General features: G+C 36.1%; 1 protein-coding gene across 1 annotated transcript in view; it reads left to right on the forward strand.

Moving 5' to 3' along the window:
* Window positions 1-20,137, forward strand: part of KDM7A (lysine demethylase 7A) — a gene marked incomplete at its 5' end in the record, with an annotated part of 80,795 nt that overhangs the window by 23,496 nt on the left and 37,162 nt on the right. The window contains 2 exons of the mRNA XM_082661514.1: window positions 11,453-11,538; window positions 16,943-17,060. Coding sequence (XP_082517640.1) covers window positions 11,453-11,538; window positions 16,943-17,060 — 204 coding nt within the window. The remainder of the gene's footprint in view (window positions 1-11,452; window positions 11,539-16,942; window positions 17,061-20,137) is intronic.

Consider the following 20,137-nt stretch of genomic DNA (forward strand, 5'->3'; position numbering starts at 1 on the left):
TTGTTTATGCTTATTTGTAAAGATACTTTAATCCATTTACCATTTACGTTGCCTACCCTGTGTACTCAGGTGTCAGATAGACAGTGACGAGAACAAGCATGTTTTCTGTGCTCTAGAGGCAAGTAGTATAATGTTCAGCATGTAAATTATATTTGATGTATATGTTTCACACATTCATCTTGGGACAAATTTTATTAGAAGCATGTCAACAGGATTTTCAGCTTTTTAAGGGGTACATTTTGTATCAGTGAGCTTACCTCTTGGTTCTTCAGTCCCTCTTATTTTCCTTTCATGTTCTTTGTTCATTCCTTTTTATATTGTCGTCCTCCCTCACCCTTATTAACATAGATGTTCTGAGTCAGCTGGTTGGAAATAATTCAGGAAGCCCTAGGACACTTGGAAGCATGAGCTGGCTATTAGAGGTAGAAAAACTATCTAATTTTCTGAGATTATTATGAACCAAAGGAATTTGGTTCAGAGTATGCACTTCATTCAAAATCCTTATTAAATATTGTTAAGCATATTATATGCCAGTAAATAGCTTTAATGTGTCAGAAAATAAAATCTTCAATGCCATACTCAACTTGTAAAGAAAAGCACTTAATTTTTTGAAAAGAGCTTTACATGTCAGCAAGAGAATAACAGAAGTTGGGTTTTTTTTTTATTAAACCACAGGTTTAATAAAAAACTACCAGGTTGATTGTCAGTGAAAATATTTCATATATGCAAATTATAAATTTTTGCTTTAGCTGATAATTGATAATAGAGTATCTTAGGGCTAAAACACTGCATAAAATGCAATTTAAAAGTGGAAATGCCTGTTGGCATCCTAGTACTTTTAGCAGGAATATCAACCTATTAAGCTAATACCGGTTAGCAAAGTAAGATTTTTGGACCACCAAAACAATTGTTCTGCAGTTTCAATTCTGAACGTTTTATGTTTGTTAACTTAATTAATTTTCTTAACTTTGAGGGAGATACTGTCATTATCTCCATCCTTTCAGATGAGACCAAAAACAGACAGAGAAATTTACCCAAAGGCACATATAGGTAGTAGCCCAGCATTTTAACATAGGTAGACTGACTCCAGAGAACTCAACCATCAAAAAGGAATTAAAAATTGAAAAGGAATTCTCTTCTTTTTCCCTTAAAGAATGGCCATTTGAGTGTCTAATTGTGTTCTGAAGAGGCATCACTGAAGAAAAAAATATTAAGCCTAGTCATAAAGCCAAATTTCCTGCGTGGGCTCCAACCTCATAGGTAATAAGCCCAGAGTTGTATAAGCTATGCTTGGTACCTAATAGAAGCATAATAATATTAATGGTTACTATTCATTACTTAATAATATTTACTGTACTATTTCTTATTATATGCTAAGCCATATGCTTTACAAATTTACATACATTGTCCTATTTAATCCTAGGAGAACTGCTCAGAGGAATTAAGGAAGTTGCTCAAAGTCAAAACTACTGGAGCTAGAAATCAAACCAAGTCTTTCTTTTTCTTTTTTAAATTTATTTATTGTACTTACCTATTTTTGGCTGCATTGGGTCTTTGTTGCTACACGCGGGCTTTCTGTAGTTGCGGCGAGCGGGGGCTACTCTTCATTGCGGTGCATGGACTTCTCATTGCGGTGGCTTCTCTTGTTGCGGAGCACAGGCTCCAGGCACGTGGGCTTCAGTAGTTGTGGCACACGGGCTCAGTAGTTGTAGTTTGCGGGCTCTAGAGCACAGGCTCAATAGTTGTGGCACACGGGCTTAGTTGCTCCGTGGCATGTGGGATCTTCCTGGACCAGGGCTTGAACCTGTGTCCCCTGCATTGGCAGGCGGATTCCTAACCACTGACTGCACCACCAGGGAAGTCCCCAAACCAAAAATCTATGCATCCCACTGGAGCCAGTTGACACCTGTTTTTCTGGTGGCGTGAAACTAGACTGGGCAATCCTTGCCTGACTTATAGTTGTCCCAAGGCCTCAGCTGACCCCAGAGTTATGATATGAAAGGAAATATGAAGAGCAGGTTATAAACCACCCTCTATACTCCTGGTGTTAATTCATCTCGAAGGCCACTCCGCATGCTCTTTGATGGTATTAGTGTGAGGCTTTGAGGATTGCACAATGGATGACTCAGTCCTCTATGAAGAAGTCATAAAAATCGCCTTTGGGTAGAAAGATGAACTTTTGAAACACAGGCGAAAACTTGCACTGAAGCACAATTTTAAATGAATGAATTTCATTGCTACATCCTACTACCGTCTAAGGAAAGATGAGAAATCTACTAATTCATACATTGAAAGATCTTCCCCTTTTTTGCCAACTGTGTTGCCTTTAGTTCCCATACCAAATTCTTAAAAAATTCAAGCAGAACACTTTTTTTTTTTAAGCTGCTTATAACTTTACCACAACGGATCAATTTTAAAATAAGTTTTCAGCACAGTTAATAATCAACAGAAATTTACTGGGATCATCATGTTGAGAGGGCACTGTAAGTGGTCCTGAGAGAAGTCTTGAGCTCAACTCAGGAAATAGGGTGTGTAAAATAGCTCAATATTAGACATCAGTGAGTGGAACTGTGTGTGAATAAAATGTTGCAGGACTTTATATGGGGTGATCCAGTGATGTTTCACCAAGGAGGAGGAAGTTGTGTTGAGCTTTGAAGCCTAGGTAGTGTATGGTTCCTTGGTGAGGAATGGGGAGAACATTTGAAGCAAGAGGAATATCTAATGAAGTCCACTGGCAGGAAGATCTTAAAGAATTTGGCCACCTACTCTTCTAACACCAAGAGGAGGGAATATAAATGGGAGCATTATCCAAGCAGAAAAAAGAGAATGTTAGGCAGATCCCAGGGAATTCTGGTTAGTCATTAATTCAATTCTGTTCTCGTTAAGTGTCAAAAAAAAAAAAAAAAAAAGCCAGCTAAGCAACAATTTCAGAAGATTAAGACAATAGAAAGTGCTAAAGTTGTCACTGTCACACTCACCAAATGGCAAGGAGGCTGTTCTTCTATAGATGGAAGCTATTCAGAAAAGGCCAGATTGTCACCCCTATAGGAAACGCCCCCCCCCCACATATACACACACACACTCCCAATGGTCTAATAAACATTGAACATTTTGCCATTAGGAAAAAATGGAGCGATTTGTATATGAAGGAAAGTTTTATAAGAGAACTAAATGGAGTGAGAGACTAAAGGGGATTTGAAAGTTATTCTTAGAAAGTTTGCTTTCAGAGTTCTGCATTTTATGTGTCCTACTGCATTTGCTCTTAACATATCTATTAAAGCTACAGTGACTAGAATTCTTTTAACGGGGGCTGAGGGATGGGAGAAGTTATCCCTCCCTTTGAGAGAGAAACTGAAATGTATGTAGTAGTTCCTTTTAGTGCCGTCCAAAGATCTGAAATAACCTTCTTGGTCTAGGGGCATTTAATTTTTATGTTTAATTTGATTTTTAAAATTATATTTTATGTGATTAATATAAAGGATTGTTTTTAAGATTTACTGATTTATCAGATGTACTGTTTTTTATTAATTTACCAAATTTACCATTAAGTTCTGAAAAATTTTGATAAATGTAAGCTATAAATGTTTTGCCAGTTGATTAGAAATGGTCAAAACCTGAAGATATCACTGACATTTTAGTAAAAGAGAGTATAGAGGGTGAGTGTGGAAGTGAAGAGCAGAAGCTGGAGAGAGGAACCGTGGGTCTTTGAGGATCATTAGCCAAGTTTTGCTGAAGTGTCCTTAATTAATTGGAATGTCCCTGTCTTCTCTTTCTTCCCTAAACTTTATGGGAATCACCCTTATATATGTATCTTAGATATTCATACGTTAGTTCATGATGTATGCTGGTTTAGGTTTTCCAGGATATATCCAACAATTTTTTCTCAATAATTCTTTTGGTGTAACCATCACTTTTTAAGCATAAGGAATGTGGCCATAGTCAAGGTATGACGAGACAAACCACGAGTTTCTAGAAGTGTCAAGTTGGCTTCTGTGGTCTTGAGTTTCTGTTCTGGTCGGAGTAGCACCAAAATCAGGGAAGTGTGGTTTGGAATTGTTTCACTGAATGTAGAGATACCTTCTCACTTACCTCCAGTGACCCTTTTCTTTGCTCCATTTTAGCAACCTGCTGTTATTACACTTGTACCTTATCACTGTCATAGACTGCACTACTTCAGAAACTTTAAATTCTGAACATCCCACTCTTTGAGCATCATCTCTGCCTCTTACAGATCGGTTGTTCAAGGCCTTCCACTGAGTCAGTGCTGAGAACATATTGAGACCCCCTAAGACCATCTCACCATCTTTTTTTTTTTTTTTTTTTAATTTTTTATTTATTTTTGGCTGTGTTGGGTCTTCATTTCTGTGCGAGGGCTTTCTCTAGTTGTGGCAAGCGGGGGCCACTCTTCATCGCGGTGCGCGGGCCTCTCACTGTCGCGGCCTCTCTTGTTGCGGAGCACAGGCTCCAGACGCGCAGGCTCAGTAGCCATCTCACCATCTTTCACTACCTTTTTCTGTATTCATGCCCCTTTTGTCCAGTTTCGCTTTCATGGTTCATCATTATATTATCTCCCTGGTAAATATCCTCAACTCCCTTTCTAGTCTTTGCCTGCAAAACCCCAACTCTCGATGGACCCAAGCTCCTCCTCTGGGCCTGCGCCACATGGTTGAACATTGCTAAGAAAACGAAAACAATCACACAGCTGTGCAGAGATGATTTCACTTGGAATTCATTATCACAGACCTCAGGTGGAGTCTCAGTGCTACCTAGCAGTGTTACTGTTTCTTGGTCTTCATTCCTCAGGTCAACTATTTTGTATTTCCTTTCCTCACACTTCTCTACCACTTTCCAGACTCGGCTGATTATCTCGCACTAAACTAAGCTGAGAAAACAGAAGCCTTCAGATTGTAGTGGTGACATCCAATTCATCTATTTTTCTTTTGTCCCTCGTGCTTTTGGTGCTGGATCTAAGAAACCATTTTCTGATTCAAGGCCATGAAGATTTACTCCTATGCTTTATTTGAGGAGTTTTATAATTTTAGGTCTTACATTTACATATATGATCCATTTGAGTTAATTTTTATATATGGTGTGTGGTGGGGGTCCAACTGCATTCTTTTGCATGTATTTGTCTCAGTACCGTTTGTTGAAAAGACTATTCCCTATTGGATGATCTTGGCACCCCTTGTTGAAAATCAGTTGATCCTAAATGGTAAGGGTTTATTTCTGGACTCTCAATTCTGTTCCATTGATCTGTATGTCAGTACCATAGTGTCTTGATTACTGTAGCTTTGTAAGTAAGTTTTGAAATTGGGAAGTGTGAATACACTATCCAATGATTCTTAACCTTTTCTTTGGGTTACAGAAACCCTTTTGGATGTCTTATAAAAAACCGTGGACCCAGTAGGTTGTACATAAATAAGTAAAAAATTTTGCATAAGGTTTATTTTATCGGATTGGAAATTGATAGTTTTTCAGTTAAAAAAACTTTCTAAACAGTTAGCATATTCACCTTTGCTTTCTGTGGAAATAAATGAAGTATATCTAAATTGGACAGATAAAACCAAAGAAATTTCCGTTCTATAGAAGTAAATTGCAAGTACTTGATTCAGTTACACGGATTGAATATTCAAATGGAAATATGTTATTTTTGACAACTGGTTTTGACTTTTTTTTTTTTTTTTTTTGTCTTGATGGCATCAGACTCTACTCAGACTCCCAAAGACTTTATGGAAGCAATTGTACTGGAGTCCTCAAATGAGAACAGGTTTATTTTGGGGTATCCACAGATTTTTAAGATACATTGTTTTTGATATTTTGCTTCAGTTGTTAGATTAATTCAAGGTTTTTGTTTGCTTAATCTTTTTATATTATTGTAGATAGAATTTTATCCTTAAAAATATTTTAATTGTGAAAGAACACAGAAAAGTGTCTAAAATATAAATATATAACTTAATGAATGATTATAAAACATATACCCTTGTAATAACAACCACCCAGGATCCAGACACCTCCCCGCAATCCTTTCCAGGTCACAACTCCCTAGAGGAATCTGTGATCCTACTGTTACGATCTATCTCTGCTTTTCTTTATAGTTTAATCCCTAAACACTGTACTTCAGCTTTGCCTGGCTTTAAACTTTATGAATAAATAGAATACATTGTATATATTCTTGTCTTTTTTTTAACATAATATTGACATTCATATAATTCATTCAGTTATTGCATGGGTCTATAGTTCTTTCATTTTTATTATGCAGAATTCCATTGTGAGAATATACTGTAGTTTATACATTTTACTGTTAATGGACTATTATAAATAATGATTCTGTAACCTTTCCTGTATAGTGTCCTTGTGCACACGTGCATGAGTTTCTCTAAGGTACATGTACCTAAAAGAGGAATCGCTTGGTCATAGATTATAGGATTCTTCAGTTCTTTTACAAAATTGTTTTCCATAATGGCTGTGCCAAATTTACTCCAGGCAGTGGTATATGAGTTTCCGTTGCTCCACATCATCTTCAACATTTGGTATCAGTAGACTTTTTAGTTTTAGTCAATATGGTGAGCATATTGTGGTTTTAGTTTGCATTCCTCCAGTTATTTTTGAGGTTACATATATTTTCATGTATCAGTCACTTGTATTTCCTTTTATTGTGTGCCTAGTTACATCTTTTGTTCATTTTTTTTTTACTGGGTTCTTTCTTTCCTCCTTTCCTTTCCCTCCCCTCCCCTCCCCTCCCCTCCCCTCCCCTCCCCTCCCCCTTCTCCCCTCCCCTTTCCTATTGATTTGTAGGAGTTTATTATACTGTGGGTATAATTCCTTTGGTGGTTATCTCTATTGTAAAGTCTTCTCCCACTCTGGCTTATCCTTTCATTCTTTATAGTTTAATGAACTATATATTTTAGTATAATTAAAGTTACCAGTTTTTCCCCTTATGGATAGTACATTTTATGTTTTGATTAAGACAACACTTCCTACCACAAAGTCATAAAGATATTTTGATTTTATGTTATACAACCTTTGTAGTTTTCCTCTCACGTGTGTTTTCATGCGTGTTTCTAATCTATTTTGGAATAAATTTTTATGTTGTGAGATAGGTGTCTAATTTCATTTTTTCCCCATACAGATATATAAATGGTGTCTCAGGACCTCCTACAGAAAAGTCTGTCCTTGCTGCATAAGTGTCCACATATGCCTGGGTCTGTTTGGGGGCTCTTGCATCAGTTTTGTATTACCTTCATTCCTACAACTTTAAAATATGTCTTGATACCTGGTAGAGAGTTTGCTTTTTTCTTTCCCCCCGCCCCCCCCAAGAATGCCTTGTGTATCCTTGGCTCTTTATGTTTCCATATCAGTTTTACAATCAGCCTGTCAAGTTCTACAGATTTTGACTGGGATTAGATTGAATCTATAAATCAATTTGAGGAGAATTAATATCTTTACATATTACACTTCAAATCCATGATCATGATGTATATCTCCATTTATTTAGGTCTTCTTTAAAATCTCTTAATAATGTGTTATAATTCTCCTTAAAGGGGTCTTTGCATAGTTTTTGTTAAATTCCAGCATACTTGACATTTTTTCTGCAGTTGTGCATGGTGTTTTATTTCATTTTTTAGCTTTATAATGTTGGTATATGGATGTACAATTACTTTTTATGTGCTGGTATTGTATCTTGCCACCTTTCTTTTTATTGATTTTTGTAATTTATCCACAGATTCATTTTCTACATGTGTAACCACAGCATTTGCAGTAGCAGCTTTGCTTTTTCTTTTCCAATCTCTATACCTTTTAGTTCTTTTTCTTATTTTACTACACCAGGATAAGTTTCATTAGAAGTGGTAGCATCAGGCATTCTTGTCTTGCTCTTATCTCAAAGAGACTGCTCTCATGTTATTTGCATAGGAGTTTTATAAGTACCCTTTACCAGATTTTGGAAGTATCCTTGTAGTCTTAATTTTCTAAGGGGTTTTGTTTGCTTTTTAATCATAAATAAATGTTGAATTTTATCAAATACTTGTCCTGCTTCTTTTTAAATGGTCATATGGTTTTTTATTTTAATCTGTTAATGTAGCAAATTTCATAGATTAAATTTTTTAGTGTTAAAACCACCTTGCATTCCAGAGATAGACCAAACTTGCTATTTGCATCTTTGCTCATAAATGAGAGTGACTTATAATTTTCCTTTCTTGTATCATCCTTTCCAAGTTTTAGTATCAAGGTCATGCTATCATAAAATGAGTTAGAAAGTAAGTCTTTTTTTCCTACTGGCTGGTGCAAATTTTATATAATATTGGAATTATTTATTCCTTTAATATTTGCTAGAACTTGCTTGTGAGGCCATCTGGGCCTGGGATTTTTTTTTTTTTTTTGGAGGAGGGGATAATTTTTAATATAAGTAACAATTTTAGGACTATTCAAATATTTTTTTTCTTTGTGACCCAGGTTTGCCTGACTTATCTATATTTTTTAATCTTTTAGCATAAAATTGTTCAAATACCCTCTTTTGCATTTAGCATGTATAGAATCTATAGTTTTCTCTCTCTTTTCATTCCTACCATTGTTTACTTATGTTTTATCTCATTTTTCTTGAACTTGCTAGAGGTTTACAAGTCTTTTCAAGGAATCAATTTTTGGCTTCAGTGCTCTATTGTATGTTTGTTTTCCGTGTCATCAGTTCTGTTCTTTTGGTTTTCCTTCTGTCTGTATTTTTAAGGTTTATTTTGCTATTCTTTCTGTAACTTTTTTGAGGTAGATGTTTATTAATTCATTAATTTTAGCCTTTATTATGATTTATCTTTTGACTCAGGTTATTTAGAATATTATTTCTTAATTTCTAAACACATGAAGATTTTCTAGTTAACTTTTTGTCATTGCTTTCTATCTTGAACTGTGGCCAGAGAATTTCTGATTTCAGACCTTCAAATTTGATTGTGGCCCAGTGTATGATCACTTGTTATGATCATACACTGATCATGAATGGTCCATGTGTGCTTCAGAAGAAATGTGTGTTCTATGGATGTTGGGTGTAGGATTCTATAAATGTTCATTAGGCCATATTTTTTTAATCCTGCAGTTCAAATCTTGTATATTTCATAGATTTTTGTTTTGCCTGTTTATTCTATCAGATACTGAGAGAATTGTCAAACTCTCCACTACTGTTTTGTCCTCCTGGTGAATTGAAATTTTTATCATTATAAAGTGAACATGTTTATCTCATATTTTTTGCTTTAGATTCTGTGTTGCTTAATATAGCTGTACTTTCTTTTGATCACTATTTTTGTGGTATTTATTTGCCCATTCTATTACTTTCAGTCTTAATGTATCCTTGTTTTATGTCTCTTATAACCAGCAAATTGTATTGTTTAAGTCCAGCCATATAATCTGTCTTTTAACTTAAGCATTTAGTCCATTTGCATACAATATAATTACTGATATATTTGAATTTATACCTTATTTTAGTCTTTTTGGGTTTTTTTCTCTTTTTCCTCCCCTCCTCTTTTTAATCACCCTCTGCCCCCAACTAGTTTGGGAGTTATGCTCTCTGTTTCTGTTCTTTTAGTTGTCTCCCAAGAAATTATAATAGGGGTCCTCAACTCATTATTATTGAAGTCTAACAGTAATCATTACCTTCTCTTTCCTTCTCGTATAAGTGCCTTGGGACCCTGTAACTCCATTTGTCCTCTCCTGACTCAAATGCTGCTATTGTCATGTGTTTTAGCTCTTTGTATATATATTTAAACCTCACATGACATTATTTGTTTTATGTAGTCAGTGTTTGTATAAATTTACCCACATATTTATTACTCTACTTTTCTTAGCTTTTCCGTTTTTTCTTGCATCCCAGACCTCTCTGTGATCATCTTCCTTCTGCCAGAAGTACATCTGTTGGCATTTTCTTTACTGTGGATTGGCTGGAGGTGAACTCTCAGTTTTTGGTTGTACAATTACTTACCCCCCCCTCCCCGAAACACATTTTAACTGAATGTTGAACGCTTGGTTAATATTTTAGATTAGCAGATATTTTCTTTAAGCACATGTAAGATATTCTAATGTGTTCCAGTTTCCATTATTGCTTTGAGAAGTCTCTCATCCTTGCAAGTAATCTGTGCTTTTTTCTTCTTATGGCTTTGAAATTTTCTGACTTTGTTTTTCTGCAGTTTTACTATGATGTGATTAGATGTAGACTTTTTATTCATCCTGCTTGGGATATGTTGGGTTTCTTAAATCTGGAGATCAGTGTCTTTCATTATTTCTGCAAATTTTTAACTGTTAGCTCATAATATTGCTTCTACTCCTATTCTCTCTTTACCTTCTGAGGCTGTGGTTAAATGTATGTTACACATTTTTTCATTTTATCCTTTGTGGTTCTTACAGTCTTGTTTGTGTTTCCCACCATCTTATTCTCTCTGCTACATTCTGAATGATATGCCTGTCATCCATTTCACTAATTTTCTCTTCCACTGTTACACCTGTCAACTGATGCCCCCAAATTCTGTGTTAGGTCTGCTTTGGTTCTTTTTCAAGTCCTAGTTGTGGTTGTGTTTTTGTTCTGAAACTTCTTGGGAGTCCAAACATGTATAAATTTTTACCCTAATAAGTTATTTGGGAAGTGAGCAAAGCTGCTGTGGTCTTTCTTTGGTGAACTACTCCTGTTTTCAAGATGTCACTATGTAGTTTTATCAGTTCTTAGGTGGTCCCCTTAAACTTTATTTTTATTTAAGTGCTGCTGCTGTATACTCCATGATATGGAGTATTCCAGATACAGTGCCTCAAACTAATTTAACTGGTTAATTAGGGATATGAGACCTAAAGCAGAACTGTTAAGACTCAGTGCTCTCACCATGTCAGTGATGTTACCCAAATTTACTAATCACCTCTGCTGATGACAGTCATATTTTAAAGTTAAGTGGTGTTTTAGTCTGCTCAGGGAGGAGAGAAGGAGAGGAAGAGAGAAGAGAGGAGAGAGAGAGGGTATGTGAGCTCTGTGGTGTCTCTTCATATAGGGACACTAATCCTATTGGATTAAGGCTCCAATCCTTATGACCTCATTTAACCTTAATTACTTCCTTCTTAGAGGCCTTATCTACAAATACAGTCACACAGGAGTGTACAGCTTCAGCATGTGAATTTTGGAGGGACACAAACATTTAGTCCATAACAGGTAGTATTTACATAGTGGTTTGAGGGTTTTATGGTTTATAATTATGTTACTTCTGCTGTCTCTACTGCTGCTAGTAGTGAATCACTTCCCACATATTCAACCCCACAATTATTCAGCAAGTATGGAAGGAAGAGAATTAAATTTATTCTTGCATGTGTTTCTGTACTTTACAAAGTTTATTGGTGAGGTTGTACATTTCTCAGCTGAATTCTAACCAATCTGTTATAGTTAAGTGAAAATCTTCACCTTATTTACACACTGGCTTTATTTTTCTTATCTTAGCTGTGTTGGAGTAGAAGAACATCATGCTGTTGACATTGACCTATATCACTGTCCCAACTGTGCAGTTCTACACGGTTCCTCCTTGAGTAAGTACTAGAAGCTTAAATAAAAATTGAACTTTAGAACTTAATATGTACATGACAGTACTTTAATGATACTCTGACTAGTTATATTATACCCACCAAGAACTATAAGGAAGATTTTTCTGAAGATGTTGAGAATACAGTTTTTGTTTGAATTATTAAATAACTTATTTAACAAGTCAAAACATTAAGTGAAAAAAATACTATCCTTCTTAATTGCCAGTGCAAAGCCCCCAAACTCAAATACATATTTTCAAAGCTTTCAATTTGCAAAGTGCAATAAAGTAAAATTTTTCTGATTCTGGCTGTTTTTCTCTCTATAACTTACAAAAAAAAAGAATGGTAACTAGACTTATCGTAGTGATCATTCTGAAGTGTATAGAAATATTGAATCAGTATGTTGTGTGCTAGGAACTAACACAGTGTTGTTGGTCATTTATGTTTCAAAGACAAATAAACAGACTCATAGAAAAAGAGGTCAGATCTATGGTTACCAGAAGCAGGGATGGGGGAGAGGATTTGATGAAGGTGGTCAAAAGGTACAAACTTCCAGTTATAAGATAAATAAGTACTAGGGATGTACAACATGTTAAATATGATTAACACTGCTGTATGTTCTTTATGAAAGTTGTTAAGAAAGTGGCTCCTAAGAGTTCTCATCACAGGAAAAAATTTTTTTTTCCTATTTCACTTATTGTATCTACACGAGATGATGGATGTTCACTAAACTTACTGTGGTCATCATTTCATGATGTGTGTCAGTCAGATCATTATGCTGTATAACTTAAACTTATTCAGGGCTGTATGTCAATTATATCTCAATAAAACTGGAAGAAGAAGAAAAAATCTTCCAGTACTATTTGCGACAGTGAACAGTATAGGATAAGGCTTTAATGCACACACGTGCATTATACTTTTAGGAGAAAATTAGGGCACCGATATGCTAAAGTACTACTCCTGTTGTCCGAATTAGGTCATGCTGTTGCGTATGGCCTAGAGTCCTGCCCAGCTATCCTCTGTGATGGAAGCAACTTCCCCACAGTCCCCGTCCCACGGAAGGCAGAGGCCAGACCAAGTCTTTGCCTGCACTCTTCTTGAGGCGTGAGGGCATGGGCAGGGAAGCTCACGTGTCCTCTGGAGTACACCAACAACACATACAAAACGATATTATTGTTAGCCTTTTACAGATGCTTTAGAGGAATAGATGCGAATATTAATTGTTGTACAAATATGAGAGTAGAGAAGAGATTTTAAAGCCTTTGGATTGTAACTATTTCTTTTCTTAAAAATTTAGACTGCATGCTAGCTTTTTTGTGTTCATAAAATTAAAGAGAAAAACTGTAGACTTAGTCATTTTAGAACTGAGCTTTTCCCGAGCATACCTTGATACACGCTTGGGTCAGATGTAGGTAGCCTATACAACCTCTTTATTTTGAATGCAGCCTTTTTCCTAATACTTTTTTAAAATAGAGATTTTGTTCTGCGGTTATGGGCAAGTGATTTTTTCAGAAGAGACTTAGGAGCAGCTGACTGCTTAATCTGTTTTGTTAGAAATATTAATAATTTATCAGTTTCTTTCTAAGAGATCTAACAAATTAAGCTATATGAATGTATTAAAATATTTTTTTGTAAAATACAGATTATCCTTTTTGTTAGTTACGCAGTATAAAATTTGAGGTTAGCAAATTGGTAGAATTGTTACATGTGTAATTGACTAATTTGTTAATATAAATGTTTTTAAAGGTTCTTATTTTGTGTAGCACTGAAGTATGTAGTATATAACTTGAAGTAATTATTGACCAAGTGTAATTCTTTGAGGAAATAAATAATACTGGGTTGTTATGTCAAGAAGGGAAACAGAACTAAAATGTAAGTTTCAATTTAGAATTTAAGTAAATAACCCCAAAATGAAATAATTTGAATTTAATTTCCATGAAATGTTAAAGGGGTTACTATGAATCAGAATAATGTAGTGTTTAAAACACTGTTGCAGGGACTTCCCTGGCGGTCCAGTGGTTAAGACTTCACCTTCCAATGCAGGGGGTGTGGGTTCGATCCCTGGTCGGGGAGCTAAGATCCCACATGCCTCACAACCAAAAAACCAAAGCATAAAACAGAAGCAATATTGTAACAAATTCAATAAAAACTTTAAAAGTGGTCCACATAAAAAAAAAAAAACTTAAAGAAAAGAAAACACTACTAAATGTAATGCACTCTATTTTCTTTTTTCCTATATGATTTAATTTTTTTAAAAGCTTGTCATGCTCACTAAATTGATTTCACAACCCGTAATGGATCATGACCTGCACTTTGAATAACAACACTTCAGAGGGAAACTTGACTGTTACTTGCCCCTACATATGCTTCTCTTCCTTGAATAACATAAGATCAGGCATTGGCTGTCTTCTGGGCAAAAGTCCAACTCTAAGTACCCTTTAGGAAAATGCCCAAGATCCAGGAATCTGTTTTATCTTGATTTAAGGCTCCACTGCTCCTCACCCCTCACCCTCGCCCCTAATTTGGGTCATACCTTTTGGTCTTAAGCCTCTTCTGCTTGCCACCAACGATTTCCTGTTTCTTTGAGAGCTCCCCAGGAATCCTTACTACAGATACCATTGAGACAGTCTAATATCCATAAATATGGTGAATTTAGACTTTACCTTCTTAATGGGAATTAAGAACTCTGTTCGAGGTCCAGTGTCAAAAAAACCAGCCTGATACTTAAACACATATTCTCAGTGCTCCTCAGGCACATGCACTCTAAACTCAAAATTCTCTCTCCATTCCCTATGACCACTATTAAAATGTTCTTTCACTGGCCTCCTTCCTTTAAGAAATTCAGTCAGCTCTTGCAGCGACTGATTTTATGTGTTAAGGATGTTGGCCCAAGAGGACAGTGTAGCCTTCTGTTAAAATCCTGCAAGTCAGCACATTTAAAAGAAAAGAGAAGTAATTGGCAGCATATTGGTTGCCCCAGGCACTATGCTAAGAAAAACTAGACCTATGTTATCTCCTTTGATATTTGTAACACCTTGATGTGAGAAAAATTATCTTACTAGGTCTTTCATGTAGCTATTTGGCAGAGCTGGAGTTTGAACCTATAGCTGTCCAATCCCAAATCTGTTTGAATTCTAATCTATTCCGCCAAAATGAAAATTAAAACAGTGTAACATCATTGTTTATTTTCAAATAGGCAGTCTGTTCTTTCTCCCTCTTTTTCCCTCCCTCCCTCCCACTGTTGACCTGGGGCTTTTCAAATAGGCTGCTCATATATATTGGTAAGAATGTGAGTGAGTTACCACTTTTCTGGAGGCAGGTTTGCAATATATAGCAAGAAACAGATTTATGTATATAAATATTAATTTCATCTTTATTTAAAGATGCATCTACATTTACATCTTAAAATTCTAGGCTGCCTTTAAATTGTTTTTGAATATTTAATAAGGAGAAAATGCCCATGATAAGAAAGGTAAGCAGGATAAACATTATGATCCCAGTTGAAAATAAAATGGGGTTATGTATCTATATATTTGTAGGGAAAAAAAAGCCTGGAATGAAATACCCTTGAATTTTAGAATTGATTTTAAGTGAGAAAAAAAAAATAGTAACACACAAAGGACACCTTAATGGCATTTTCTAGGAAGGTTGCTTAATGATTGTCAGTTTTTCCGTGACATTTTTAAAAAACGGGATTTACTCTCTTCCATCTTGGGGGTCTGACTGCCATAAATTACTTGAGAATCTTGTTTTAGACTCTTAGATATGAATAAGCCTGATTTCCACCCCTATTGATTATTTAGTGTGACTTCTTATCCATATGAGGATCCAGCATTATTTTATTATTATGATCTTTGTAAAGTGAAGGATTTGAAATAACTTAGACTCATAGAGTTGTGTCCTTCCCCCAAGGTTTTATTATGAAAATCTTCAAACATACAGGAAAAGTTGAAAGAATTTTACAGCGAGTACCTCTAAACCCACCATCTAGATTCCACTATTAATATTTTATATTACTTGCTTTATCTCATATCTGTCTGTGTAACGATCCCACTGTCTATCCACCTTATTTTTTGATTCATTCTAAGTAAGTTATAGACATCAGTACATTTCCCAGAATCATGGAGGTTTTAGGCTTAAAAGTGATTTTCAAACTTAAAAGAAAAAAAACAGTAAAACTGAAATCTTACATTGATACCACACAAAAGACATGTAGGTGGTGCCCCTCTGGGGGAAAGAGGAATGAGGTCCAGAGCTCCTACCTCAACCTCTTCTCCATCTTCCCTTTTATTAAGGGTTCCTCAACACAGTCTGAAAAACTGTACTCATTCCCTTCATTTCCACATTGAGGAAACTGGACCCAGACACGTTAAAGAGATTTGCCCGAGGTGGCAGAGCAAGTTATGACTAAACTAGGAGTCAAAGCCAAGTGTCCTGATTTTGGTTGCTCTGCTTATTCAAGATTGTAGCCTCCGGGGCTTCCCTGGTGGCGCAGTGGTTAAGAATCTGCCTGCCAGTGCGGGGGACACGGGTTCGAGCCCTGGTCCCGGAAGATCCCACATGCCGCGGAGCAACTAGGCCCATGCGCCACAACTACTGAGCCTGCGCTCTAGAGCCCTCAAGCCACAACTACTGAAGCCTGCGCGCCTAGAGCCCGTGCCCTGCAACAGGAGAAACCACCGCAATGAGAAGCCTGCATACTGCAACGAAGAGTGGCCCCCGCTCGCTGCAGCTAGAGAAAGCCCACACACAGCAACAAAGACCCAATGCAGCCAAAAATAAATAAATGAAAAATAAATTAAAAAAAAAAAGATTGTAGCCTCCCAGAGCTGTAGAATCACGGGACCTGAGTGTTAGATCTGACCAGAGGTTATATATTCTGTCATCTTAATTGTCCTCCTTTCGCTATGACGCAGTCACCTGCTATTCTCCGTGTCAGTGTAACCATGCTTATTTTGGGAATAAATCTTGACATAACAGAGAAGGGAACTGTGCTGTTGAAATAGATTCTGCTGTGGGATCAGAGGCCCTGTCCTGAGGGGATGATGTGGATGATCCATAAAAATCGTATCATGTCCTAATGTTCTAGTGAAAATCATGATTTTAAATAACTGTGAGATTTTATATGTGTAAATGTGGATATTATAAAAGGCTCAATCTGCTAATTTGAATTTGTTGATTTAATTTTAAAATCATTTTTGAAATAAAAAGAATTTTTAAAACCCACAGTTAATTGCCTATAATTGCAGCATTAAATTTTACTTCTTCAGCCTTAGAAATGTATTAAAAAATGTATTATTGTACTTGACCATTGTTGTTTCTGATTATATAGACTATAATTGATTATAGAAAGTACGTAGTACCACCAGTTACAAAAATGCTTTCTTTTTTTAATCTTCTAAAAATCCAGTGAAAAAGAGGAGGAACTGGCACAGGCACGACTACACAGAAATTGATGATGGTTCCAAACCAGTGCAGGCTGGAACTAGAACTTTTGTGAAGGAATTACGTTCTCGAGTCTTCCCAAGGTAGGAAACCTGTTATGACCAAAGAACATTTAAGAATGTTACCCAATAAGGTGACATTATCTAAAGGAGCGTGTTCAAACTTCAGGTTGCAAGCCATTATTATTCTTAATCAGTTTTTTACTTTTTGAAAATAAAACAGAGTAGAAAATATTGGTACATTGCAAGTAATAGGAGTAAATAAGCATAGTTTCATGGAAACTTTGTTATGTGCATGTGTACTGGACTACTGGGTAAAAATGTATTTAACTGTAGGTCTCAGTCCAAAAAGTTTGAAAGACACTGATCTAAGGCACTTATTCCTGTGCTTCGTTCCTTATGTTGTGCAGCTGCTGCTTCTCTTTCTCCTTCACCTCTCTTACACCTGTTTTCATACTCTGCTTTTTTCTTATGTTATTTTCCTATCTGCCTCCACCCTACGTCTGCCAGAAGTCCCCACAACCATTGCTTAGCCTCTGGTGGCAACAGGACTAGGCTTTTTTATTTTTTTTAAAGATAATGGAAAGTATTTGAGTTATCTGTGGCTCAAAGAACAAATGTCAAAAGCATTTTACAGCATTTAACCATGCTAATTTAGATCATTTCCTACTCGCTGCCTGACATCTATTTAAAGTGATAATGCTTAATAGGCTTTTTACACGAGATCATATCCAGGTTTGTTAAAAAGGGGAAGCACAATTTAAATTTCAATCACAATATCACCTGCAGCCTATTATGGAATTATTTTAGATCATGTAACTATAAAACCCTTCCTATTTTGTCATAGTCTTTAGGATACCTGGCCGTTCCCCTCCCTTAAACAGAAACATAAATGATAAGCAGCTACTGTTGGCTCCCTCACGTACTGGGAGAAAAAAAAAAAAATGAAACACAGTGATCGCCACGTGATTTTTGTGATATTAAAGGCCTTATTCTCAGATATTCTCCTTTATGAGTTTCAAAGTCATTGGAGAAATGTCTGTTTATTTTCATTGATTGATTTGGAGCCCCGGGCCAGAGTTTTCAGCCAGGCTCTATGGGCTGGCTTCAGAGAGGCTTGTGAGTTTCCTAAAATTGTGTAAACAGTTGACATGTTGACATGTGAATGTGAATTTTTCAGGGAGAGGAGCCTTAGCTTTCGTTTTTTAAAATAGGTTTGTAACCCAAAAGTGTAGTGTTAAAAGTCCTGGCCCAGTGAGTCCCGTGGCTTCTCGGCCGAAGTATTAAACACAGATGTGAGCAGGTTCCAGAGGCGGTCACAAGTGTCCACACTGTACTCACCACTAGTTAAAGGTTTTTGGTTTTATTTAATGTAACTCCATAAACCTCCACATCATTTAAAACTGTGGCAGGGTGACAATAATTAACTAAATTATACATACTTAATGTGATTAATATAGAAGTGTATAAAATAAAGTGAACTCCAACTATCTACCCCGACCCCCCCACTTTAAGACAAAGTCTTTTGAGACCCTTTTTTACATAAATGATAACTTTTAAAACATTTATGTGTATAGGTGTATGGATGTATATATACATCTAATTTTAAAAAATAAAATGGGGTTACATTATGCATATGTTGTGCAACTTGCTTTTTTTACTGTTATGTTTAATAGGTATCTTTCTGTATGTATACACAAATTTACCTCACTCCTTAACTGCTGTGTAGTATGCAATTGTGTGTGTGTGTGTTGTGTGTATGTATATATATCCCGTAATTTACTTAACCGTCCCACTATGGTGTATGTTTAGTTTGTGTCCAGTTTTTTCCTCTTGTAAGTAATGATGTGCCTGTATTTTTAAGCACTTGTATCTACATATTTTTGATCAATGGGGGGAGGTAAAGCACCAGACATTTAAGATGGAGGAGTACAAGTGATTTAAGATTCTCCCTTAGGTTGGAGTTTAAGGAATTGTTAAATTCTCAGAGGTTGGGGAAGAAGGAACACTTGTGGATGCTTATGAGGAAAATAAAAGGCAGTACAGAACTCAGTGAGTCAGGTGAAGGAGCTCTGAGCCCTCCACTTACAAGACTATCCAAGAAAAGTCTGTCTTGATTTTTTTAGGCCTTAAACTGACCTTCTGTTATTGAGAAGGTGGGAAGATCTGAGCTCAGTAATTCAGAGACCCAGTTTCTCCTGTCTTCTCCTTGACACCTAGGCTACAGATGACATCAAGACTGTTAAGATCTGACTGTATAAATGGAAACTGTTGTGTTTAACCTATGATGCAAGTGTTGCACTTAACTTTGAATGTATAGCAGCTGCATTCTGTGAGCAGTTGGAAGATAAAATCTAGAATATCCCCATTTAAAGAGATCTTTGATTTGTGGTTAGATAGGGGATAGTGAAAAGGGACAAACCACACTTAAGTGTAATGCCTAGAACGTGTTAATCATCAAAGAGGGCAGCTGGAGGTTCAGCAACCCTTTTTAGTGGCTTAAGGTGACTGCATGTTAAAATTTATTAAATACTGGTGATAGCAGACCTTTGAAACCAGGAGTTCTCAGTTGGGGCATTTGGACATTGTCTCAAAGAGTAGGGACCACAGACGCTAGTCATCCCCCAGTGTGCAGGACAACGTGAATTGTTCTGTGTCCGGTGAGACTTTGCAATGCCTAACAAATATTTGTGTAGACTTTTATAGCCAGATAAAATCTGGTCTGTTTTTACTTATCCTAACCAGCTTTTATTCTACTGTACCCCCTCCCTTTTGCTCTTCTGGTTTTCTATGCAGCTTGTGTTGAGTGGCTTCTGATCTTGTTACTTTTAAATCCAGCCACTCGTTACAGTCGATTGTAAGCATCCTATTATTCTGTTATATTTTCTAGTGTTGTTTACCTGAACATTTACATATTGAAATACGTATTTTGCTGGAAACTAATTTGTTTTTTCTCTTGTTATAGTTAAGGCATTTTATATAATACATATATATTTTTCCAATTATATGTAGATTGAAGTAATTATCTATGACTTTTACTTTAGAATACTAAAAGGGGCTTTATAAAACATTTGTTATAAAAAGGAGAATTAGGTATGATAGGTTGAGAACCACTGATGTAGATAATAATATAGTATATGAATTAACCCATTACCAGATTA

The sequence above is a fragment of the Grampus griseus genome (assembly GCF_964374135.1).
Source record: "Grampus griseus genome assembly, chromosome: 9".
NCBI lineage: Eukaryota > Metazoa > Chordata > Mammalia > Artiodactyla > Delphinidae > Grampus > Grampus griseus.